At 52.6% G+C, this 23,217-nt stretch overlaps 11 protein-coding genes across 11 annotated transcripts; 6 read left to right on the top strand and 5 right to left on the bottom strand.

The window, feature by feature from the left end:
- Window positions 1-32: 32 nt before the first annotated feature.
- NUU61_008148 (metal homeostatis BSD2 family protein) lies at window positions 33-1,273 on the top strand (the record flags this gene model as incomplete). The annotated part of the gene is made up of 3 exons (XM_056658673.1): window positions 33-56; window positions 144-629; window positions 695-1,273. 3 exons carry the CDS (start codon window positions 33-35, stop codon window positions 1,271-1,273), a joined length of 1,089 nt encoding a protein of 362 aa, XP_056508966.1.
- Window positions 1,274-1,739: 466 nt separating this feature from the next.
- NUU61_008147 (uncharacterized protein) lies at window positions 1,740-3,960 on the top strand (the record flags this gene model as incomplete). Its single annotated transcript, XM_056658672.1, has 2 exons — window positions 1,740-1,893; window positions 1,991-3,960. The coding sequence occupies 2 exons, from the start codon at window positions 1,740-1,742 to the stop codon at window positions 3,958-3,960; spliced, it is 2,124 nt and encodes a 707-aa protein (XP_056508965.1).
- Window positions 3,961-4,604: 644 nt separating this feature from the next.
- Window positions 4,605-6,155, bottom strand: mpkA (mitogen-activated serine/threonine-protein kinase SLT2; the record flags this gene model as incomplete). The annotated part of the gene is made up of 5 exons (XM_056658671.1): window positions 4,605-5,239; window positions 5,320-5,634; window positions 5,711-5,777; window positions 5,835-5,967; window positions 6,043-6,155. The coding sequence occupies 5 exons, from the start codon at window positions 6,153-6,155 to the stop codon at window positions 4,605-4,607; spliced, it is 1,263 nt and encodes a 420-aa protein (XP_056508964.1).
- An 821-nt stretch (window positions 6,156-6,976) lies between these two features.
- Window positions 6,977-9,438, bottom strand: NUU61_008145 (threonine--tRNA ligase THS1; the record flags this gene model as incomplete). Its single annotated transcript, XM_056658670.1, has 5 exons — window positions 6,977-7,131; window positions 7,191-7,857; window positions 7,911-8,486; window positions 8,543-8,807; window positions 8,873-9,438. The coding sequence occupies 5 exons, from the start codon at window positions 9,436-9,438 to the stop codon at window positions 6,977-6,979; spliced, it is 2,229 nt and encodes a 742-aa protein (XP_056508963.1).
- Window positions 9,439-9,644: 206 nt separating this feature from the next.
- On the top strand, window positions 9,645-10,501 carry NUU61_008144 (H/ACA ribonucleoprotein complex subunit GAR1/NAF1; the record flags this gene model as incomplete). Its single annotated transcript, XM_056658669.1, has 5 exons — window positions 9,645-9,708; window positions 9,777-9,824; window positions 9,875-9,975; window positions 10,051-10,196; window positions 10,261-10,501. The coding sequence occupies 5 exons, from the start codon at window positions 9,645-9,647 to the stop codon at window positions 10,499-10,501; spliced, it is 600 nt and encodes a 199-aa protein (XP_056508962.1).
- Window positions 10,502-10,993: 492 nt separating this feature from the next.
- On the top strand, window positions 10,994-12,004 carry NUU61_008143 (CDP-diacylglycerol-serine O-phosphatidyltransferase; the record flags this gene model as incomplete). Its single annotated transcript, XM_056658668.1, has 4 exons — window positions 10,994-11,154; window positions 11,219-11,256; window positions 11,389-11,570; window positions 11,636-12,004. The coding sequence occupies 4 exons, from the start codon at window positions 10,994-10,996 to the stop codon at window positions 12,002-12,004; spliced, it is 750 nt and encodes a 249-aa protein (XP_056508961.1).
- Window positions 12,005-13,080: 1,076 nt separating this feature from the next.
- NUU61_008142 (uncharacterized protein) lies at window positions 13,081-14,460 on the bottom strand (the record flags this gene model as incomplete). Its single annotated transcript, XM_056658667.1, has 1 exon — window positions 13,081-14,460. The coding sequence occupies one exon, from the start codon at window positions 14,458-14,460 to the stop codon at window positions 13,081-13,083; it is 1,380 nt and encodes a 459-aa protein (XP_056508960.1).
- A 225-nt stretch (window positions 14,461-14,685) lies between these two features.
- Window positions 14,686-15,528, bottom strand: NUU61_008141 (uncharacterized protein; the record flags this gene model as incomplete). The annotated part of the gene is made up of 1 exon (XM_056658666.1): window positions 14,686-15,528. One exon carries the CDS (start codon window positions 15,526-15,528, stop codon window positions 14,686-14,688), a length of 843 nt encoding a protein of 280 aa, XP_056508959.1.
- A 651-nt stretch (window positions 15,529-16,179) lies between these two features.
- On the bottom strand, window positions 16,180-16,938 carry NUU61_008140 (uncharacterized protein; the record flags this gene model as incomplete). Its single annotated transcript, XM_056658665.1, has 2 exons — window positions 16,180-16,443; window positions 16,495-16,938. 2 exons carry the CDS (start codon window positions 16,936-16,938, stop codon window positions 16,180-16,182), a joined length of 708 nt encoding a protein of 235 aa, XP_056508958.1.
- A 2,894-nt stretch (window positions 16,939-19,832) lies between these two features.
- On the top strand, window positions 19,833-20,723 carry NUU61_008139 (WSC domain-containing protein; the record flags this gene model as incomplete). Its single annotated transcript, XM_056658664.1, has 2 exons — window positions 19,833-20,163; window positions 20,242-20,723. The coding sequence occupies 2 exons, from the start codon at window positions 19,833-19,835 to the stop codon at window positions 20,721-20,723; spliced, it is 813 nt and encodes a 270-aa protein (XP_056508957.1).
- Window positions 20,724-21,958: 1,235 nt separating this feature from the next.
- NUU61_008138 (uncharacterized protein) lies at window positions 21,959-22,648 on the top strand (the record flags this gene model as incomplete). Its single annotated transcript, XM_056658663.1, has 2 exons — window positions 21,959-22,152; window positions 22,480-22,648. 2 exons carry the CDS (start codon window positions 21,959-21,961, stop codon window positions 22,646-22,648), a joined length of 363 nt encoding a protein of 120 aa, XP_056508956.1.
- Between the last annotated feature and the right edge of the window lie 569 nt (window positions 22,649-23,217).

The following is a 23,217-nucleotide window of genomic DNA, read 5'->3' as shown; positions in this document are numbered from 1 at the left end:
CTTTTCCTTCACCGTCGCTAGCTCAGCTCGTCATGAGCTCGCAGCGCTATCAACGGGTACGGGCGCCCCCCCTCCACTGATCCCGTGTGACTCGGATGGAGCCCATCTTAAGACCGGGATAACGCTGACATCGAGATATCTAGGTGAATGCCCAAGATGAAGACGACGAATCGCATTCCTATCCGTTGAATCCTGCACAACCAAACCACTCATCCTCCTCTCCGCCTCCCTCTTTCCATTCCCGTTCATCGTCGCCATCGTCCCGGCGGTTACTGCACGGCGACTCGCGCCGCAATGAAGACCAGACCCTAGCCGACGCCTTTGGGGATGGAGATGAATCCGACGACGATAATGAGCCTGATGACAGGCAGCGCTTGATGCGAGCTGACCCGGATTTCCGGACTGCCGCCGACAATGGCCAGACCGCCACTGCATCGTCATCGGACTCCCGGATCGAAAACTATAGTCAAAGTCAAGGCCCCGGCACCCCCAGGCGGCCGACAATACTGCCGAGTTTTACGACGACGCCATCCGGGGGGAGTCGGGCGACCCCTGCATCCAACGATGGAGTCTTCGCCAATCTCGCGGCTAAGCCCTCGCGCGGCGAGAAGAACGAGGACCTTCCTCCGGTAAGTTCATGACTTATGGCACCACCGGCTTTCTGCAGATGACTGATGTTTGTTTGTGCTGTTAGTCCTACGAAGAAGCCGCTGCTGATGCGACGCCACCGTATTGGGAGACTACTATCCTGGCGCCTGGCATTTCGTCAGATGAAGTTTATATTGACGGGCTGCCTGTCGGGTCCTTCTTCTCGTTTGTGTGGAACGCCATGATCTCGATGTCGTTCCAGCTGGTCGGATTCCTACTCACCTACCTCCTGCACACTACCCACGCTGCGAAGAACGGCAGCCGAGCGGGCCTCGGTCTCACCTTAGTCCAATACGGCTTCTATATGAAGGGTGGTAGCGACCCTACGGGCTCCGATGGGGGTGCAGAGAACTACACTCCGCCGCCTGATCCTAACAGCCACAATTTTGATCCTAATAACGTCGGGGACGGCTCAAGCACAGGCGGCGGCGGCGGGATTTCGGCCATCGGTACTAGCGAGTGGATTTCATATGTTCTCATGATCGTCGGATGGTTTATCCTGATCCGCGCTGTCAGCGACTTCCTGCGGGCACGACGCCACGAGCAACTGGTACTACAAAGCCCGGATCGCGGGTTGGGTGTGCCGGTCATTGCAGAGGGCGAACGGTCCGAGACGGTCGTTTGAGGTCTATATGGATGGCGTTGAGGACTTGGAGTTTTGGTGCCTCCCTTCTTTATTCCCGCACAGCATTACCCTCCTTTTTTTCATATTTTCATTTCCTCGGTTCTATATCTTGGTCCTGTAGTTATTCTGGAGATACCAACTGTCGAATAAACGGATACGCGCGTGTAGATCCTGTTTCTACGTAAAGCGGCCACACTGCGCAAGCCGGCCACGTACTGCGCCACCCGTAGGCAACTTCATTTTTTCTCTCTTTTTCTTTTAGAGCCTTGGGATGAGGCTGTCGCCCTTGCGTCTGTCTCGGCGTCAGTGAGAGCAACCCAATTCCCGTCAGGCTCCGGTACCCAGGCCCACTGCCGAGCCACCCGTCATTGTTTATTTGCCCTTTCTTGGCTTCCCGCTTCAATCTTCTTCTTCTCAACATATTATCTCCCTTGAATCTCCGGGGCAGATCGCGGTCCTGCCCGCCATGTCTACCGCTGCGCCCCAAGGTCCTATCGAGGCTCGTTCGCTCTCGTCGATCACCGCTATCGCATCGAATCCCCCCGCCTACCCACGCAATCCCACCCACGAGAAGCTGGATTCGCTAGCGCTGTATATTGTGAGGGTTCCAGGCAGTAAAGGTGTGTGGCGATTCTGGATTATGTTATTTTCTCTCGTTCTCACTCAATCCCGGGCTTCTGCGTCCAGGTGGCGCGGACATTCTTGCCTTGCGATAAGCTGTAACTGACTGCGCCTGGTTCGCTCCGGTTTCTAGACATCTTTCTCTCCCCCCCCTCAAACCACCCACAAAAGCCAGCGTCTCGGCCGAGGCCATCAATGCGTCTCTGTACTATCTCCATGTTGCAACCCCGGACGACAATGCACTCCTACAGGAGGTGGAACTCGAGCGAGAAGATTCGGCTCACGTCCGAAAAGAAGCACAGGATGCCGCGGGTCCGGAGGATCCTGCGCAGCACGATTTCGCCCGACTGAATTACGTTCGTCGGAAGCCGGTTGGAGCGACCGGCGACTCAGGTCCTGGTCCTGAGCCTGAGCCTGACCCTGCCCCCGCAGTGGTGCAGCCCGAGAACGTTGCGCCTCCAGCCGTGTCGCGGCGGCCAGTCCCAATGCCCGAGGTCTCCGCAGAGAATGTTTCTTTCGCGGGGACCCCCGTTGCCAGTGTGCCTCCACCTCGTGACTCCGAGCTGCCAGGCGCGCCTCCCGTGGAGCCGGTGGTGACCAAGACCGCCATTCCGCGACGACCTCTACCTCCTCTCCCGCCGAATGAAGTGTCATGGTCTAATTCACCAACGGGCAACGACGAGCCTGGGGCATCGAACCAATGGAGTGCCTTTACCGGGAACCTCCAAAACCGAGGCCTCGAGGCTTGGAAAGAGAAGAGCAGGGAATTGTCGTCTGGTCGTCATAGCCTGGACTTTAATCGACCACAATTGCGGCCTATTTCAACAAATGACCGCCCTCAATCGCCGACGAGAAGCCCAGGGCAGTCACCCACGCGGCCGCGAAGGGCATATCCCGGCGCCCATGAAAACAAAGGCTTCCACCTCACGCTCATCCGGCGCGATCCCACCTCTGGCACGCAGTGGAACGTGGCAACGATCTCAACGCCACGGATGGATTGCAATGCCATTGATATCGAGATCTCCACGCCCGGATATAATCGATTTACCGGAACCAATGAGCCACTCTCACTTGCCAGCTTAGCAGCCAATCTTCCTCCAGGAATTAAGATCCCAGCGATGTCTGCCGTGCCAACGTCCCTGGAAGCTGAGCCTCCGCGCGCACCGGCAGCCGGGCCGCGCAAATTCCACCGGCAGGTCTGCGTGTCCAGGCCATTTGATGACTTCGTCTCGCCGGGCGACCGCACCTCGAATGACTACGGCAATGGCCACGGGCCGGAGGGGGCATCCTCGAAGCTGAAAAGTGGGTATTATATGTTCAAATCTCCGTGGAATGGCACCTGTACGTTCTCCAGCAGCGTCAACGGCCGCAGCCTGAAGTGCAAGCACATGATCCCCGGGCCCGGCGGCCATGTCCCAGCCACCAGCGAGAGCGACGCGTCTCCAGCCGTCACCGTCGCCGAGATCCGATTCAACACTCCCTTCCAAGCCGCCAACCTACACTCCCACGCCCACCACGCCGCACATCGACCGCACCCGCACCATATGTCGCCGTTCCATCTGAGCCAGAACCCAGCTGCCGCCCGAGACCCTACCTCCTCCGAAATCCCCAATTCCTACCCGGATCCAGCACCTCTAGATGGGGGCGTCCCGTCCACAGCATCCAAACGGAACTCCCTCTCCCAACTCCTCAACCCAAACACCTATAGTCGTCCGCGCGCCCGCTCGGGAGACAGCGCCGCCCTGCCGCCTCCCCCTTCCGACCCCAGATCCAATCTCCACCCGGCTGCCATCCTCCGCCGATCCTCCCTCCGTGCCCAGCGCTTTGCCCGCCAGAACCAATTTCCGCCCCATCACCACCACCGCAGCACTAGTACCAGCAGCGGTGGGCCGGACTCGGATGAGGACCGGCTTGATCTGTCGCTGGCACGGGAGCCTGCTGGTGGTGGGATGCGCGGGAAGAGTGCCAAGTTGGGGAAATTGATTATCGAGGACGAGGGGATCAAGATGCTGGATTTGGTGGTTGCTTCTTGTATGACAGTTTGGTGGCGCGGATATTACTATTGATCTTTTTTTTTTCTATTTTCTGATTCTTTTTTTCCCTTGTCTTTTATATGCATTGATTTTGGCAGGACTGCTGTGCATCCAGGGAGTTTTCCTTTATTTTTCTGGCATTTTTGAGCGATACGTACATACCGAGCAAGTTCATTTATTGCCTTTCAATTTCCATTTCCATTTCCATTTCCATTGTTTCACTTTGCTTTTGCTTTTTTCCCTTCTCATTTCCAGTTGCATCTGTCTACATCCACCTACCCAGGAACCAAGCACCAGGAACCTCTCTTCCTAGATAGACCAAGATCTATGTGAGAGTACATCGCATGGATAGATACTTTCAAAAAAAAACCAAAAAAAACCAAAAAAAACGCAAAAAAGGTTGGGAAGAAACCAGTGTATAAGAAGAAGAAAAGAGGAAGCAGAAAACGCAAGACATGGCACGAGAAGAACGATTCAAGCAGGGAACACACAGGTCCAAAAGGAAGCGAGTCGAACAAACACAGAAATAGAAAAGGAAGAGGAAGAAAATAGAAAAAAAGATATCATGCAATCGTCCAGTCTTTGGGAGGTATCTCTTGGCTAATTCATTAGATCGACATGCAGGGAAAAAACCAAGGGCTGCAATTGGCAAGGGATCGACCGCAATAACAATTCACTCAATGATGCACATCCATGCCGCGCTGCAGTGAGGACTCCAGGTCATTGTGGTGGGCGATGGCGGCCGCAGCCTCCTGGGGCTTGGGTTCCTCGGTGCGCCAGGCAGATTGTTGGTTATCGGGGATGGGGACGTTGGTCTGCTGAGCCATCTGCTGTTGCTGGGCAGCGTGAGCCTGGGACTGCTGGCGAACGACGGCGCGGAAGCGGATGACCTCGTCGAGGATCATGCGGCGCATCTCCTGGACGTCTTCGACGATCTCGAAGTGGAAATCGAACGTCGACGGGCAGGTGGGCTCGTCGGAGGCGTCGTGCCAGATTTGCAGGTAAGGATGCTCGAGGGCCTCCTCGACTGAGATCCGCGACGTCGGGTCGAACGCCAGCATGCGGTCCAGCAGATCCAGCGCATCAGGGTTGGCGTTGGGGAACAGCCGCTGGAAGGGCACCTTGGGCATGAACGGCAGGTTGCGTACGTACTCCTGCGCGCGCGGCGACCCGATCCGGGCGAGCGTCTCCTCGTTCGGTGTACCCAGGTAGTGCAGAATCTGGTTCAACTGGTCCACGTAGTCGCGACCCTTGAAGAACGGCCGTCCACCCAGGAGCTCGGCCAGAATGCAACCCACGGACCACACATCAACTAGAACACGATATGATGTGGTTAGCGATGCCAATCAAACCTGGATGAGACATGATAGAAAGAAATATTGCTAGACTTACTGGCCTTGGTATAGCTCTGGAAGCTCAACATGATCTCAGGCGCCCGGTACCATCTTGTCGCAACGTACTCGGTCATGTACCCAGCGTTCTCTTCCGGGTCGATTGAGAACCCACGGGCCAGTCCAAAATCACAGATCTTGAGCTCGCAGTCCGCATTCACCAACAGGTTGCCGGGCTTCAGGTCCCGATGCAGCACGTTGGCCGAGTGGATGTACTTGAGGCCGCAGAGGATCTGGTAGATGAAGGACTGGAAGTGGGCATCGGTCAATGGCTGACCGGACCGGATGATAGCAGCCAGATCACATTCCATCAGCTCTATAGCACAAGTCAGTGAACCCCATTCTTGTCTGTCTGGTGGGGGTAAGGTGGGGAGAGTCAAGCCAGTGCATACCCTCATAAAGATAGGTCTCGTTGAAGTTTTCCGGTCGGGGGATGTCCATGTCATACAGGCACGTAATCTAGAGCCTCTAGATCAGAATTGAATACACCACCCGCTAGACACTGGAACAACGTACGTTGCGGTGACCGCGGAAATGTTGAAGCAGCTTGATCTCTCTCAGGGCTCGCTTGGCGAGGATCTTTTTGCTGAACACATTGGTGACCTTCTTCACGGCGACGCCCTCGCCAGTTTGGATGTTGTTCGCAGCGCTTCACGATGCCGTCAGCACACGCCTCTTCCTTGGACGTCGAAGATAGATTCCCGAAGATAGAAGGGGATCCTACCAAACAATGCCGTATGCGCCCTGACCCAGCTCCTTGGTCACATTGTACTGTTCATTCACGATAAAGTCTTGGTTAAAAACCTTAAAAACCTTGCGACCTTGTAACTCCGCCATGGCGATGCAAAAGAGGGGGGGGGGGGTGCGAGTCGATCGAGGGAATGGCAATGAGGGGCAGTCGAGAAGCGGCGAGACGTTGAGGCTCACACAAGAGGGGATCGCAAGTGGCCGGGGAGAACTTCTCCGCAAACAAGTCGTAGCGTCGTCAGATCACAGGAAACAGAAAAAAGGGGGAAGGGGGAGGGTGTTGCTGTCAGTGTGATGGGATTCGAAGAGCCCCGCAGTCCCCGCGGGTGATCCGACAGGCCGTGAACTCGCAGGAGAGAAAGGAGGCGTGGAAGGAGAGGCAGATGCCAAATGCCAGATATCAAATGCCAGATATCAAATGCCAGATGATCGAGGTCTTGAATAATGGCAAATGAAAGAAAAACTCAGAGAGAAAGAGAGTGGAGGGATCAAAGAGACTCGAAAATGAGGCACCTGAAACGCTCGGGGGTGGAGTCGCCCTGAAACGAGTCTTTGTTCGACATGATCGATCTGCTTTCTTTGACATATTTTTTGTATGCGATTTTCTCTATTCTATGCTTACGATGTGGTTCTCTCATTCTAAATATAATTCTAGTGAGTACTTGATTCTGGAATTCCTCACCGTCCAGCCCTACCAGTAGATCCATGTCTTAACTAAGTGGGCCATGACAGTCCCAGGGAAATCACACATCCTGCAATCTACTGAGATGAATGCTGAAACTGTCATGGTGAAGGCATGGCAGGGGACCTTAGGTAGTCACATCATCAGGCGAATTCTTCATTTCACTTTTCATAGCTCCGATTCTACATCCATGGCATCATGCTATTTTGCTTTTCTTGGCTCGTGTCTCCTACAGCGAGCTCACAATTCGCCGTTCCTTGCGAAGAGCCTTGAGTTTGACCCGTGCCTCCTCAAGAGGCACCATAACTCCCTTGTTCTGTGTCGCCGGGTCGTCGCGGTTACGGATGTTGACGGAGCGCGACTCCTTCTCTTGGGCACCAACAACTATAGGAGAGCATGAGCAAATCGACTCACATTCAAGGGAAACAAGAACAGAGACTTACCGAAGATGAAATTGTACTGGGCTAACTGGCCCGTGCGAATCTTCTTCTGCATCGTATTGCCGCTGATGTCGATGTCGACGTTCAACTTATCGCCCCGCAGGATCTCCTGCAGCTCCTCGACGTAGTCGTTCACGGCGGGCATGACCGGTACAATCAAGATCTGGCGAGGGCTAATCCAAAACGGCCACTTGCCGCCAAAGTGTTCGATCAAAATACCCAGGAACCGTTCGAAACTGCCGATGATGGCACGGTGAATCACGACTGGCCGTGCACGGCCAGTAGTGGGCTCATTAGATTTGGCCTCGCCCTCCTTCGGTTGCCCAGGAGCCGCCTGGGACGATTCGTTGGTCACGTACTCCAGCTTGAAGTTAATCGGGGCTTGGTAATCCAGTTGGATGGTCGCGCACTGGAACTCGCGCTTGAGGGCATCAGCAATGGTGATGTCAATCTTGGGTCCATAAAAGGCACCGTCGCCCTCATCAATAACCCAGTCATTGCCCTTGAACTTGGTCATGGCCTTCTTGAGCTGCTCCTCGGCGTAGTTCCAGGTCTCCAGGTCACCCAGGTACTTCTCGGGACGAGTGGAGAGCTTCAGCTTGAAGGTGAAGCCAAAGAGGCCGTAGATACACTGGAGGAAGTCGAAAAGACCCTCAATCTCGGACAGAATCTGAAAACAATTGATGAGTAAATGCACGAAACAAGCCAGACCATGCTACATACCTGGTCCTGAGTACAGAAAATATGCGTGTCGTCCTGCTGGAATTTGCGAACACGAGTGAGACCACTCAGTGCGCCAGACGCCTCATTCCGGTGCAGAACACCGAAGTCGGCAATTCTCAAGGGAAGTTCACGGTAGCTACGGTCACGGTGGCCGAACAGAACAAAGTGTCCGGGGCAGTTCATGGGCTTCAAAGCCCACTCCCTCTTCTCAACATCCAACTTGAACATATCGTCCGAGTAATGAGCCCAGTGACCGGATGTCTTCCAGATGCCCACATCATACATGTTGGGGGTCTGGACCTCTTGGTAGCCTCTCCTGCGGTATTCGCCCCGCAAAAGAGCCTGTAGTGCGTTGAAGATCTTTGTTCCATTGGGAAGGAGGAAAGGGCAGCCAGGAGAAGCTTCGTCAAAGAAGAACAGCTCCTGTTCCTTACCAATCCTCAGGTGGTTTCGCTTCTCCGCCTCTTCCAAGAACTTGAGGTGCTCCGACATCTGCTTCTTGTCCGGGAAAGCGACACCGCGGATCCGCTGAAGAGAGTCGTTAGACTGATCACCCAGGAAATAGGCCGACGAATTCTAAAAGTAAAAGGTGAGTTACAGTGTGGTAGAAGTCCCGGTGATTCGTTACCTACCTGCATGATCTTGAAAGTCTTGATTTTGCCGGTGTTCTGAATGTGTGGGCCCCTACAGAGATCTACCAACGTGCCACAACGGTAGACCGTACTCTTCTCCCCGGTCACGAGCTTGTCGATGTAGTGTAGCTTGTATTTGCTGTACGCGAACATCTTGCGGAGGTTCTCCTTTGATACCTCCAATCGGTCGAAGCTCTGCTTTTCCTTGAATATACGCGACGCTTTACTGTCAAGCGATGGCCAGTCGGTCTCTCGGACCACACGTCTAAAATTCCCGGGTGTGTTAGCATAGCCCGGTGGTGATACCAAGAGGTGCCGAAATCAACATACGCATCAGGCATGGCCATGTCATAGAAAAATCCCTGCGGGGTGGGCGGACCGTGGGAAAGAAGGCATCCATATTCGCATTCGCATGCCTCGCCAAGACAGTGGGCACTGGAATGCCAGAACACCTCCCGACCTTCGGGGCTGGTGAAGGGAACCAGAGACACCTTGCAATCGCCTTCCAGGGGACGGTTCAAATCCCAAAGTTCTCCATCCACCTTGGCAATGACCACATTGGCGCTCACATCCTTGGGTACATCCCTCAGGAATGACCCCGGGGTCGTCTCGAAGGCTTTGGCGGGGACCGAGGAGGGGTTACCGTCGCCGATATCGAGGGTCACATTGATTTCCGGGTGAGGACGAGACTTTGTCTCTTCAAGGTGCTGTTGCCACAGCTCATCGAAGAGATTGTTTCGTTCGATCATAAAGTCCGGGAGGACGGGGGCGCTCGGGGCCTGCTTCGATTTCGCTTTCGCATCGTTTGGCGGGGCAGCGGCGGCTTCAACAGCCTGGCCACTCTGAGCTTCGGCGGCGGGCCGCACAGGTATATCCTTGGAGCCTTCGGAAGCCATGGTAAGAGCCCTCGGCACAGTCACTCGGAAAGAAGACGAACCAGAGAAAAACAAATCGTGCGCTGGATCTGCTTATCGAGGGCAAATGAGGGACGGGCGGTGAGTCATGTGATGGCGAACTGCCCTGGCTAGCGACACTTTACCCTTTCAAGTTTCCACTCGAAAACTTCTCCGTCCCCGTCCAGCAACCCCAACCAGATCTCAAGATGTCTTTCCGTGGCCGTGGTTTCGCCACCGGTGCCAACCGGGGCGGCTTTGGTAGCCGTGGTGGTGAGCAATTTCCTCCGGGGGAGGTTGCGCGATCGATCGGAGAAGCTAACGAAATTTTTCCTGCTCAGGTCGCGGAGGCTTCCAGCCGTCGTTCGGACCGCCCGCGCAAGTTCTCGGTATTTTCACACGAAATCCATGGACCAATAGGTTGCTGATGATTTTATAGAGATGGGAACGGTGATGCACTCGTGCGAGGGCGAAATGGTTTGCGAATCGATCAACCCGAAGATCCCCTACTTCAACGCCCCGATCTACCTGGAGAACAAGGTACGCCAATATCGATCATTCGCCGCAGGATCTTCCGGGTCATTTGTTGATCATAAGCTAATTGACTTTCTATAGACTCCTATCGGCAAGGTCGACGAGGTCCTCGGTCCCATCAACCAGGTGTACTTCACCATCAAGCCTCAGGAAGGCATTGTCGCAACGTCGTTCAAGCCCGGCGACAAGGTGTTCATTGGAGGTGACAAGCTCCTTCCGCTGGAGAAGTAAGTTTCACTCTATTTTGCTATGCCCATGGTCTTCGCATTGGTACTGACTTGTGTGATGCAGGTTCCTCCCCAAGCCCAAGCCCCCGCCAGGAGCTGCGAAGCCGAAGCGTGCTGGAGGTGCCCCCCGCGGCGGCGGTGCTCGGGGTGGTCGTGGCGGTGGATTCTCGCGCGGTGGTCGTGGTGCTCCCCGCGGAGGAGCCCCCCGGGGTCGTGGAGCACCCCGAGGTGGTGGTCGTGGCGGCGGTGGATTCTCGCGCGGTGGTCGTGGAGGACCTCGTGGCGGTCCCCGTGGTCGTTTTTGATTCTACTGTCTTCTTACGGCGTTTGGGGGATCTGGGAGCTTTTGCAGGAATATCTTCTTTCCGATTTGTGCATGCCACAATTGCTGCTTCTCTGGCTGCGGGGGGCTGTAGAATATATCCAGTCACAAAAGAAATTGCTACTATTCCTCTCGATGGTCTATCCATAGTGTTGATAGGGACGTTTGGCTGTCAGTAAATACTTCACGCTCGCCTACTAGAATGTTAGAGGACGGGCACGTGATCTGGATCTATTACATAGAAGTGCACAATCACGCCGTGGCTAGTGATGTGGCGCAGTTGCACCGCCCCCAGTTCGGAATGACGTTGACCGCTTGAATGTGCGTCTGTCAACACTCGACGCAAGATTGGCCTTTGTTATTTCCTCTCTCCCAGTTGCTCCTCCCGAAGCTCTTAGTGCAGCATTTCTTCCATCTTTTGGATATCCTGTGTATATCTGATATCCATTTGAGCATGTCTCGCAGGGCATCGACCATGGCATCCAGCGAGTCATCCAGCGGTGTCCCACATTCAGGTGACGGAGGTCAGTTCGCGGCCAATTCAGGCGCTCTGGGCCTTGGTTGCTCATTGGGAACAGGTCAGGAAAAGCAGAAAATGTTACTTTCGTCAGAGCAGGGTCATTTCAGCATGGTAAAGTCAGTCTTGGTGGTCCTGTCTGCTCTGTTTGATCGTTGAAACTCATGTAAACTCGATCTCTAGGGCTCTGCATCTTGCAGATCTGGTGACTGAACTCAACGGTATGGCATCTCCACGGAATCGCATCTTCGGTAGAACCAGCTGGCTAATATTTTGTTGGGATCCTCAGGTTTTTGTGGAGGCAAGGTCTTGTTCTCTAGTGGTTTTCCGGCGCGCTCGCTAACCATGAACAGTGATGTCGGTTTTCTCGTCCATGCGCTACTGCCTCGGAGACCCGTCTGACTATGGATCCTTGTGGGCGGCTCTCGCGTTCATGCCATTCGGCCTGTTCTTCGATTTTATGGATGGGAAGATTGCTCGGTGGCGCAAGAAGTCGTCGCTGATGGGGCAAGAGCTTGACTCACTCGCGGACTTGGTGCGTGAGACTTTGATCGAATATCCGGTCCCCATGCTGACCCTTGGATGCGCGTTTCCCCATAGATCTCTTTCGGCCTCGCTCCCGCCGCCGCTGCATTTGCACTCGGTATTCGGACCTCGCTCGACCATCTCCTCCTGGCGTTCTTTGTCCTCTGCGGCCTGACGCGCCTCGCCCGGTTCAATGTCACCGTTGCCGTTCTGCCCAAGGACAAGAGCGGGAAATCGAAATACTTTGAAGGCACGCCCATCCCGACCACCCTGGCCATTGCCTCTCTCATGGCCTACTGGGTCTCCCAAAGTTGGACGCACGAGAACATTCCCTTGGGAGTTATCGCCGAGGGGACAATCTTGGAATTCCACCCGGTTGTGCTTCTGTTTGTCTTGCATGGATGTTTAATGGTCAGCAAGACGATACACATCCCCAAGCCATGAGGTCGAATATCAAACCTGGCCAGGCAATCATAGTCTTGGAAACTTTGCCTGGATCTGTTCCCCCCCCTCGCACCACTTGGACAAATGATCATGACAATCAAAGCGCGGGAGAATGGCTGCCGCCTGTAGGCATGCCGGGACACAATCTCAGTATACTAAAAACAAAAAGAGGATGACGTATCGAATCTCGGTTGCGTAGGCTGTTTATTCTTACTATGCACAAGCTACTCACCCCTACTTCGCTCCGGCTTTAGGGATCACGGTAGAGAGTAAAAATGAGACATTAAAGCCTTATGATCTAACTTTTGTTTTATTTCCAGGGGTTTTTTTTTATAAAAAAAAAGGTCTTCTATCTATCATGTGATCTATCTTGCCCCAGATCAATAGCCTGTCCAGGCATAGTTTCGACAGTCGTGATCGTCGGAATCCGGGTCGAGTTGGCCAGCGGACCAAGCGGAGTATCAGGCGTATGGGCTTCACGCTCGGCACCTCTATTGATATGCGAGCCATTATTTCTTTGAAGTGCTTTATGAGAATGTTATTGGCAATATTTAGTAAAATATAGATGACTAGCCCAAGGATTAGCCCGATCATCGAAGAGAAAATGGTTGTGGGAAGCGAGAATTTTCCATCAGCAGCCATCTCGAATTCTAGTGCTGATGAAAGTTAAAATCTTTCTGTGGGGGGAATTAAAACGTGAAAAAGAAAGAAAGGGGTAGTAGAGGAGTCTTAAGAATACGTCGCTATTATATAGTATACTCTTACGCCATGCTTACTGCGTGATGACATCCATGGATATCATTAGTGTATTCCATAGATCATTATTCCCTTATATCTAGACCTTGGTTTCAGTCTAATTGGCTCCCTGTCGCACATAGTGAATTTAATGAGTTAAGCGAGTCAAGAGACCATGGCATCAGCCAGATTAAGTTAAGCCAATTACGCTGTATAGCTTTTGATGGCCCAGTAAATTGAAGATTTGCTGTTTAAATATTGAAAGAAATCTAGAAACAACGCCTGTCATCATTCATAATCACCGCAATCACCACAAACATAAACCGTCTCTAGCCCGGCGTCTATTCCGAGTCCCGTGCACCCACATCTTCATCCTCACTCGAGTCCTCATCGACTTCCACACTTGTTAGGTTCTTCTTGCCGCTGTTCTGGGGTCGACTTTTTTCCGTGTCCTCCTGGGTTACTTCCTGAATGATCGGGTTAAGGTACCTGTCAGCAACCACGTCTTTGCCCACCTCTTCCGAGCTCTTTGTCTTCGGCTTAGCCTCATCATCTCTGGACGTGCGGCCCCTGACTTCCTGTTTTTCCTTGGGGATCCTCTCGAACCGCTCTTCGTCCGGGTCCTCGTGGACCGATCGCTCTCTTTCCCTGAAACGAGCACCCTGCGCGCCAGACCGGACCAGGTTCACTTTGGGAGTATTCGTGTTGGGCAGCGCGTCGGTATCTCGGGCCCTGTAGGAGGTCCGCCGCCGCCCTGGCTCAGTTATAACGACTCGAGGCTCAGTCTCTGTGAATTCAGGCCGAGTCCAATCATCATCGTCGTCATAATCAAGGAAGTCACTCCGCGTGTCCAAGGGGCGGAACGGGGCGGGGAGGTCGATGGAAAGGGTGTCCGCCAGGTTCTTGTATCTATCGGCTTCCGGGCTGTGGCCCGGCAGAGATCGATAAAGAGCGCTTTTCACCCTGAGTTCGTCGAAGCGGATGGCCGGACAAGCATCGTCCTCAGGGGTCGTACACAGCTGGCTGGCTGTTTGCTCGAGATCCGCGATTAATGTTCGGATGGATGCTTCATCTTTTGCCAGGAGATATCTTGAGATACAAGTATTAAGATATCCGAAGCGGTCTCCTTGGATGGCCTGCTGAAGGTGGCCCAGTTGACCCAGCAGCTCTCGCGGATCCTCCACACGACAGATGAGCTCCGTCAGACAGGCTGCTTCGGTTTTGTAATCGCCGAGCTCGCGCGCCGCTTCCAGAACTCCCTGGAGTGTCTGATTTGGAGGGAATTTTGCATCCGGTGAGGGCCAGCCTGGATTCTCGGTTTCTTTCGGGATATACCGCGGCAAGCTCCATTTATAGAGTGTTGTGCCTGTGGTGTGCGTCGAGCGTGGCCGTTCCTGTTCCTTAACAGAGCCAGCGGTATTCCAGATGCGGTCGAATCGTTCTTTGGCCAGGACCCATTGCAAGTAAGGCCGTGTCTTGACCAGCCACGGGCTATGCTCTTGTATGAGAGCAGCATGCGTGCTGGCATACTGCAAGCACCGTGTGGCAACAATAGCAAGGTCTCCACCGCGTGAGCCACTCCAGTAGTGGACCGCATAGACCAGCTCCACCGACAGGGTTAACAAGGCCAATTCCGTTGGCTCGTCATACTCGTCCATGGACAAGCCCTGCAAGATTCTGTCGACAGGATCTTCGTCCTCCCGATTGGGTTTCTCGTGCATATCTAACAAATGGTCCGATACCTCGTTGGGATCGAATATCTGAAACATGGCAGAGATCAAATCGCACAGCTCCCAAATCCGGCCCTCCCATAAGAGATTATCGTGAAGATCCTTCCATTGGTAGAATGCCAGCTTTGGAATTGCTGCCAGACCTTGAGCTTGGATATCTGAAAATAGCAAGAGTTGGTTTCGCAAGATTTGAAGCTATTGGCACAACATGCGAAGTCAGCAGGGCCGCCCCAACTCGCACTGTTCGTCCGTGGAAGGATTCCATACCTCGGTCGAATCTAGCGAGACGTCTTCATTCGGCCGGACATATGCTGAGATGAACCAGGAAGGTACTCGCTTATTGAGATATCTAAGAATATTCTCGTTCTTAATTAGTAGCACCTGTTTTCTGGGCAATCCCTGAAGAGCAAGCTCAGAGGACTGCTCGATCAATTCGAAGTGCGTGCGATAGAGGTTCGGCGGCTTCATGTCGGTGCCGAAAATGAATTTCGACTTCAATGGCGGCAGCAAATGTCGACGGTTCCGTAAATCATGCAATTGCCGATGAGCCCCCTGCTGGCGCAGCAGATCGGCATACTCGATGGCGACAAGTGGCAAATTGAGGTGATGGTCCAAATGGGTCGCGACATACTCCTGGGCTTCCTTGAAGTGGCCGAGTCGCTTCAATCGCGCCAGTTCCTCCAATGCCCCTTCGATATCCTCGGCAATGTCCATCGTAAAGTGCAGCGTGACGTCTTTCTGGTCGAAATCTGGACTGAAAATTGCCTGGACATTTTCCTGCCTCACTATCCTCTCCGGCGATGAGTAGTCCGTCGAGGATGAGGGGGATCGGTGTCGACGAGCTGGTCGGCGAGCTGATGACCGGCCCACGGGGGAATGGCTGCGTCTTTGAATGGAGATGCCAGCCGACGAGTGATCTGGGTTCCGGCGGTCGATTCGTACTGGCGACAGCTCTGAAGGTCCTTCGGCGGTCCAGTCAATCGGCTGTCGACGACCTGGCACCGTGAGGCTCCGGTCGGCATCGCGACGAACATAACGAGGGTCGTCATAGTAAGCCATGATGGATTTGCTAGTGCATGAATATTCAAGGTGAGCCCGTTCATGGAATACTGACACGAGCGGGAGATGATCAAGAATCAATTCTCCAAGTTCGTATTGCTGCCGCCCTCGTGCAGTAGTGCAGGTAGTGGGCCGCGCTATACTGGAGGAAGCTAACTCATCATTGCGCTGAGTCCTCGGTCGATCTCCACGGGAGAGTGTGACTTTGCCGTCAATAGCACTTCCCTCCGGCCCTTCGGGTTGTGCTTTGGTACACTCTCTCGCAGTTTGTTGTGCGTCAACTTGATCATGGAAACTCAACCGCCCCGCCGATCTCCCGCCCGGTTTGCCCGTAAGTACGGCCACAAGTTCAGCGCGCTTGACCACCTTTCGAATGCAAGTCTGTGCTCCCGCGAACTGGGTCAGGTCCACATTGACTGCCGGTTCCGACTCTCTCAGTCTCAATGGGGGGTCCTGGGACTTGACAAACAGCCCGCGGGGATCCTGTACATGGACCTCGCTTTTCACCAGTCCAAAGACTGCCAGTTGACCAGCGCAGTGGTGTTGATCACTCTGGAGGAGGCGGACAGAGATTCCAGTGGGGGGTACCGGCGACCGAGAAGGAGGTCATTCCGACGAGATCTTGAGACGACGCGTGCAGCCCCAAATACCTCACCGGATGAAGTGCCGCGAAAATACATTGATCCCGATATATCTGTGCGGGCGGGAATCGACAGTCGCGATCGCAGCATTCTCCAAGTTACCGATCACTATGGGCCCAAACAGCTGGCGGGCGAGCCAACGACGGTGGTCACGAAAAGAGCCTGGCATTTCACACCCGAGATCAATGTGCTCGGTGGCAGCGGTGGTGGAATCGGATATGACCAGGAAAGGGAAATCACGCAGACGAGCCGGTGGACTTTCACTGGCCAGGCGCTACCAAGCAACGACCATCCCTACAGCTATGATGGGAAAAGCAGTTCGAACCTCGGGATCAACCGCACATCGCAGCCCAAGAGAGATAATCCCGCCTATCGCACGCTCAAATGGGTGCTGGATGAGGATGAATGCCAGCGTCAACCGGTTCACAACAACGTGATCCGGACGGGATTCACTTTCGAGCATGACATGAAGCCGTTTTTCATCCGGGTCGAGATCCAAGGGAAGCTGCACCGCAAGTCGGACCGACTCATGGGAAGCATGAAACAGCTGCTGAAATTCCCTCCCGAGGCCAAGAAGGACCAAGGCACTTCGTTGACGTTGGTTCAACTGGACCGGTCGGTGCGGCTCAATCGGCGGCTCGATCAGATCGCGCAGGGCTTGCCGCTGAGTATGGAGCGCCTGAATCTGGAAGGAGTCCCCATGCAGATGCCTAGTGCCCTGCCGGCGGTATTCCAGAATGCCCAGCCCTCTCCGGATCCCAGCGCACATGGGGCAGCGGAGAATCCTGAAGGAAGATTATCTGGAAACCAACCGATTCAGTCAACTCTACAGGCATGCCAGCCCCAGGGAATGATAGACTCCCGTCCTCAAGAGAGGATTGTATCCACGGCACCCTCTTCTAGCGATGTTCCCGTGTTCACTGATGGGCATGTTGGTCAATCATCCGCAACGGATAGTCGGGGTGCTGTCAACCCTTCTTCTCAGCATTTAGCACCTTCAGGCGAGAGACAAGGAAAGACTGAGGGGCCATCAACAGCGGAAAGAGTCCAGTCTCATGGTATATCACCATCACAGTCAGTAACAATCAGCCAGAGAATTGAAGCGACCGAAGACAAGGATCAACAAAAGGAATTGGAGGAGCTTACTATCCAAATGGCTCAATTTCCTACTTTGCTTTTCATTTTGCAATGGATCTTCTATACGCTGAGCTTTCTCCCACACAAGGCACCTCGAAACAAAGCCAGCTAAGTATCAATGCCATTGACTATGTATGGTATGAGCTTGATGAGATCAAGGTTGTCGTGTCAATCATGCTATATCATGAAATAGCAAGTCTAGGGCACTGTCCTGAAATCCAGCTATGTCAAGCTAAGTTTTCTTCGACTTGAATATAACCAAAACACACAAGATAAGCGTCCATAGCTATTATATAGGACAGATATTGGCGCCTAAGTTCTGAGGCAGCCCATCCACCCAATACCCGAGAAGCTCAGAACGTTTCATCGAGCCGTCATCATGACCCGTAGACGCATTGAAAGATCTGATATTATGATTATGCTCGATGTAACAATGCTATCCCTCGAATCTAGTGGATACGTATCCTCTAGGAATTCAAGAGGTCTGCCCAATTCTCAGTTGGTCTTCGGTGTTCGATTGCAGTTCTACCTCTGCCCATGTCAGGGGCACTGCACTAGCGAGCGCCACCATCCATAATTATCTCGTGGTGAGTCAAGATCCCTTGGATAGTCTAGACACATCCTGATGAATACCGAGGATGCCCATGATTAAATTTGAATCATGTTAATCGAATGGCTCTCAGCATGTGATATCGAATATGGTAACCGACCAAGACTTATGCAACTCAATAAATAATTATGGATAGAACATTACAGAGTCATGGTCAGCCTTATTATGAAGAAGATGTCTGGTCTCCGTACTCTTGGTGGGAATCCTGATACTCCTATATTTCTAGGTGTTGCAAGGGTGTGATCCTGCAAGGTACAGTTGATATATGTATATACATATCTGGATGAAATATCTGACCGGGAAATACAATGTGATAGGTGCCCAGCTCCAGTAGCCCACATCAGCAGACTGAATTACCAGAAGATTCGGACTGTATTTTAATGAGTTTGGCTTGAGTAAAGACACGTCCATCTCGAGACTCGTATACAATCGAATAGTGACACTAGAAGAATACAATTCTACTTTATCCTTAGTGTCTATGTAGTGAATTAAGGTCTACCAACTAACAAAAGTAAAATTCGGTGTTTCATATTTCCAAGCCCAAGACCATACATACATACAAAGCCTCCGTGTCGATTGTGGTATAGACCAGCTTTGTATTGGTGGCTGGCAGGATGCAGGATTTCTTACAGGATTCGTACAACCCACCGTCACTGGAAAGGAGTGCAGTGACCACGCAATGTCCACGGAAATATTGAATAACGCAGAAAAGAAGGCATTCTAGGAGATGTTTTGGATCTTGCAATGGCGAGGCAACTACTCGACATAGAAGATTCAAGGTCCAAGGTTTCAGACCAAATTTAAGAGCCTTCAGGGTGGCTCTAGCGCTCCTGGTCCCGTGCGCTAAGCGCCCCTGACATTTTCAGAACGGACAAATGATTGTATCTTTATAGATATGAGGTTTCGACACTTAACCTTGGAGCACAGGTGTACTTGACCTACAGCTCACCAGGTGCAATAATACCAAAGTGTCGAATTCGAGGGCCGTTGGGCACAAGGAAATCCTTGCACAACGAAAGGACGTGTACGTCTGTACACGTCGATCCTGCTCAAGCCATGCCTAAGATGTTTAGAGCAAGTCTCCATCCTAAGCCGTGTCTCGCCCAATCAGGAAATCGATCAACATCGCCCCTGATTATGTCATTGCCATCAGGAACGCTGACTGGAGGAGCGTGGCGGGCGTAAGGAACAAACAGCGTAGATCATCAGGTACCTGGTACTTAGTCTGCACCGCTAGTGCTCCCCGTATTGGAAGTACCCCATACACGCCCCCCCCTTGACAAGTCCCTGAGAAGGGGTCCATAATCCAACACTTCTTTTCTTTGTCACTCACTCCCCTAGACGTTCTCTTGAACGAACACTCACTCATTCTGTTGCCAACATTTTTACGCTCATTTGTTCGAGGTTTACGTCTCGAATCTGTCTCTCTTTTTGTCTGTGGGATCTCGACCGAGATACATACCGACCTATACATACAGCAGGTCAGGAGTCTGGTCACACCCAGTTTTCCAATTCAACTGGCTCTTGAAAACCATCTGACAGAGGAGTCAGCTTCCTCTGTAGATCGTTTGTTCAAGGGGGACGTCGTCCAGTTCCTTACCGGCATAGCCCACGCTTTCCTTTCCTTTCTACGATTGCTCCTGCCCGACCCAACACAACTTTCGTTTTTTTTTTGTCCGATATTCTCAAGAGGACATCCAACATCTCAGCAATTTGAAGAAACACTCATCGCGGATGTGGAAGGTCTGAGGCTCAAAGTCACCAGCTTCATCGATATACATTTGAACCGAGGTTTCCACGGGCAACGCAGGTCGTTCCTGGTTCTTCGTTGATCACCGCTGCGACTGTGTCCAGAGACGGTGTTTCTTTCTTGATCCATTAATTTTCTCAATTCACTCGTGTCTTTCGACCAACACATGCGATTCACCATGCGAGCCGCGATCGCGGTGTCCAGCCTTCTCTTCGCCGCTTCAGCAGCAGCCGAATCCTCCGAAAATATCCTCGTCGCACGAGCGTCCATGTCGCTGGTCGGATGCTTTGACAGTGATGATGGGCTCACCAATAAAACGACATACACATATCAGAGTTCCGGGTGGTGCTTCGACGCCTGCACCAAAACAAATGCCGCGGTCTTTGGCTTGACCGGAGGCTCAGATTGCCTGTGTGGAGACGAACTGCCGCCAGATTCAGCAAAGGTTTCCAAGGACAAGTGCAATAAGGCGTGTGATGGATGGCCTTCGGATAAGTGTATGTGGAGCCCCCCGGATTTCTGTCCGTGTTAGGGTTAGCGTTTTGATTGATACTAACAACAACTACCATCTTTAGGCGGCGGTGATGGCTTCTACTCGGTCTACAAGACAGGCCTGAACCCGGACGTCTCATCCGGCTCCTCGTCGCCCAAGAGCTCGGGCAAACCGTCCACCAAGACCGACGACCCCGCGCCCGCGGAATCGACCCAGACCGTTGGTGGGACGACGGTGGTGACCCCCGTCAGTGAGAACAAGGATGAGGACGAGGATGCGAAGGCCAAGAGTAGCCACAACACGGCCGCAGTGGCTGCCGGAGCGGTGGTCGGAGTGGTTGGATTTGCTGCACTCGTGGGCGCGGGCATTTTCTTCTACCGATCCAAGAAGCAAAAGGCCCAGAGCCAGATCGGCGGCTACGGCAATGAATCCGGCATGCCGTCCATGTCCGACTCCCGGTTTGATGGCAACTACATGGCACAACGGCGTCAGAGCAATGGTAGCATTGACGATGACCATGACTTCTCCCGTCGCGTCCTGCAGGTCACCAACCCTGATCGCTAGACCGAGGCATGTTTCATCATTGTCTTGTTCTAATACCTCTTTTCCTCGATATCTATCGAAACCAACATCCTTTTGCTTTCGTGCTTGACGAGAGCTCTTCTTGCATCCTATTTTGCTCGGTTCATTTAGCGGGATTATGATATCAGACTCGATTCGAGTCAGTGTTCGTATTTGGTGATTTCCTTCTTTATCTCCTGTGACCAGCGCCGGATGCATGTATTCAAGCATGCTCTGGGATGTATGTGTCCAGGAGATATCCACCACTGGATCCATTCCAGATTCCTGTGGTGGTATTTGTTGAATTATTGTGAAGTCTTGGTGACGGGGGTTCTGGGGAGATCTTGTATCCGAAAAAGGCGTTTTATCTCGGCTTCATTCTGAGTGCTCATCTGTTTATGGGCGGGCCATTCCTTCTTGTGTGATTTTTTACTTCAAATTTGTTTCTTATTCTCCCCGGCCACTACTTGGTCAGGAGGGTGCTTGTCATATGCGCACTGTTTTCGCCCTCGATTGGGTTCTGTAAGTATAGACAACTGCATCAGTTTGGGCTAAGGCGAGCATGCTATGCACCTGCTAGTGGCTTTTGTCTTCGTATTCCGTTTTGCATTGACCCTTGATCTATGACTTGTTCGATGCACGGCTTCTCGGTCAGCTCGGACTGAGACTATATCTTGTTCACTATTAACACCAAAGAATGGCGATTCTCTAAGCTGGATTTATCCACAGCCGTCTCAAATATAAACTTGTTGGCTCGGGAACGCAGAAAAACGTGGGTTGTCGACGCTTGAACGATACTCAGTCTACCCTCGACTCGTCCAGTCTATAAGGAGTCAGGACACAGAACAGCGTTTGCCAGTGTCCATTCAATACATTTGAAACTGTGTAGAGCCTACAACCAGCGTGATCCAATTTTACCTGGTCCTTCCCACAGGAAGAGAGATATCAAACTATTATGCCGGCAATGTCCCATAATAGGAAGGATACAATTATAGGGATTAACATACCAGACAAACGCAAAGCATCCAGTCCAGCTAGCTGTCTTGAAGAATTGCACGTATAGTACAGTGAGGACGCAGCAGCAATGAAAATATCAAAACCAGACTGCCAGGCCACAAACCTCACCTTCAAAACCAGCGTATCCGAAGTATACCCAGTATGCATAAACTCACTAGTCAAGTAAGCCCAGCACTATTTGAGCCTAGCTGAATCCCTCGCAGCGTAAAACACCCAGTATAATGGCAATAGGCTTGCACACACCTGCACATGATCGGAATGGGCGCCGGGCGTCCTCGAGGCTTGCATCGGGCACAGAGTACGAGATTCGACACCCTGTAGGAACATGGCGAGTAATGCGCTCACTGTCCATGATTCAGGTTGCTGCTTTTGTGGCGGATATTGGGAACTGCTTTGCTCACGAAAGTGCCGAGAGGTGTGAGTTGAACTGGATGTGCCTATTCATGGGGTGTGCGCAGTGGGTGTCGATAGGGTGGTGTTGGATTTGAGGACATTGCAATCTACAGCGCTAGTGTTAATGCTTTAGTGAAAGGGTATATTTCTTTTATTTCTAGTAGCTGAGATCAACAATCCGTGCAGTATAGCACTGGACAACAGCAGTTTGTGTATAAGAATTGAGTGTATCTATGTATCCCATCAGGTGAGACAGGTCTTGCGTTGGTATATCTGCTTGACCTAGCTCACAACTTCTGGTCACTTAGAGAGTCATTCTCTCAATATCTACCAGTTTAGATCCACGTAGACCGCCACAGCCAGGCCCGGCAAGACTCCCAAACATACCTATCGAGCAGGGTCTAGCAGAGCAACAACCAGAAACAAGAAACCCTCCCCCCAACGGCATCCGCATCACCCGCACCCCGACCAACTCCAACTCCAACACCAAGTCCACCACCAAGTCCAAGGATCAATGACATCAGAAAAAAAAAAAAAAAAACGGGGGTGCCCAACCCCTGAAACCCCCCCCAAGGACCTCCCGGGGAGGAATGGCCTCGTGATAACGCCATCCAGGGAACAAGAACCAACCCTGACTTACCGAATCGGAATCCCAACGGCGGTAAGACGGTTAAAAAACGAGACAGGGACCCACGTCCACATGGTTGAGAGGATGGGGGGGGTGCGTGTCTAGACCGAGAGATACGCGATCAGGGGGATGTACAGGAGGATTGTTGGAGAAATGCAGATTACAGGGGAAACAGAAAGGGGAAAAGTGATCGGCCTGACTGGTTCGTGCTAGCGTCGTCACAGATTGAACCGGTGGACACAAAACTGGAAGGATTTCATTCTACCTATCAAGGGGGAAAGGAAGAGAGAGAAAAGAAAAGAAAAAAAAAAAAAAAAAAAAAAACTACATAGGTTAAAAGAAGGGGTGGGGGGTTTGCGAGTCAACCGGGGATTCCTGCACTCCTGCAAATCCACATCAGGGTCAACAAGGACGGAGTCGAGCACATGGCCAGGGGGAGCTTGATTCTGACTCGTCCTG

The sequence above is a fragment of the Penicillium alfredii genome (genome assembly GCF_028826965.1).
Source record: "Penicillium alfredii strain IBT 34128 chromosome Unknown utg000010l_segment0_segment0, whole genome shotgun sequence".
NCBI classification, from domain to species: Eukaryota; Fungi; Ascomycota; class Eurotiomycetes; order Eurotiales; family Aspergillaceae; genus Penicillium; species Penicillium alfredii.
The sequence above is the reverse complement of the archived record's forward strand: the minus strand, read 5'-3'. Positions and strand labels throughout refer to the sequence as shown.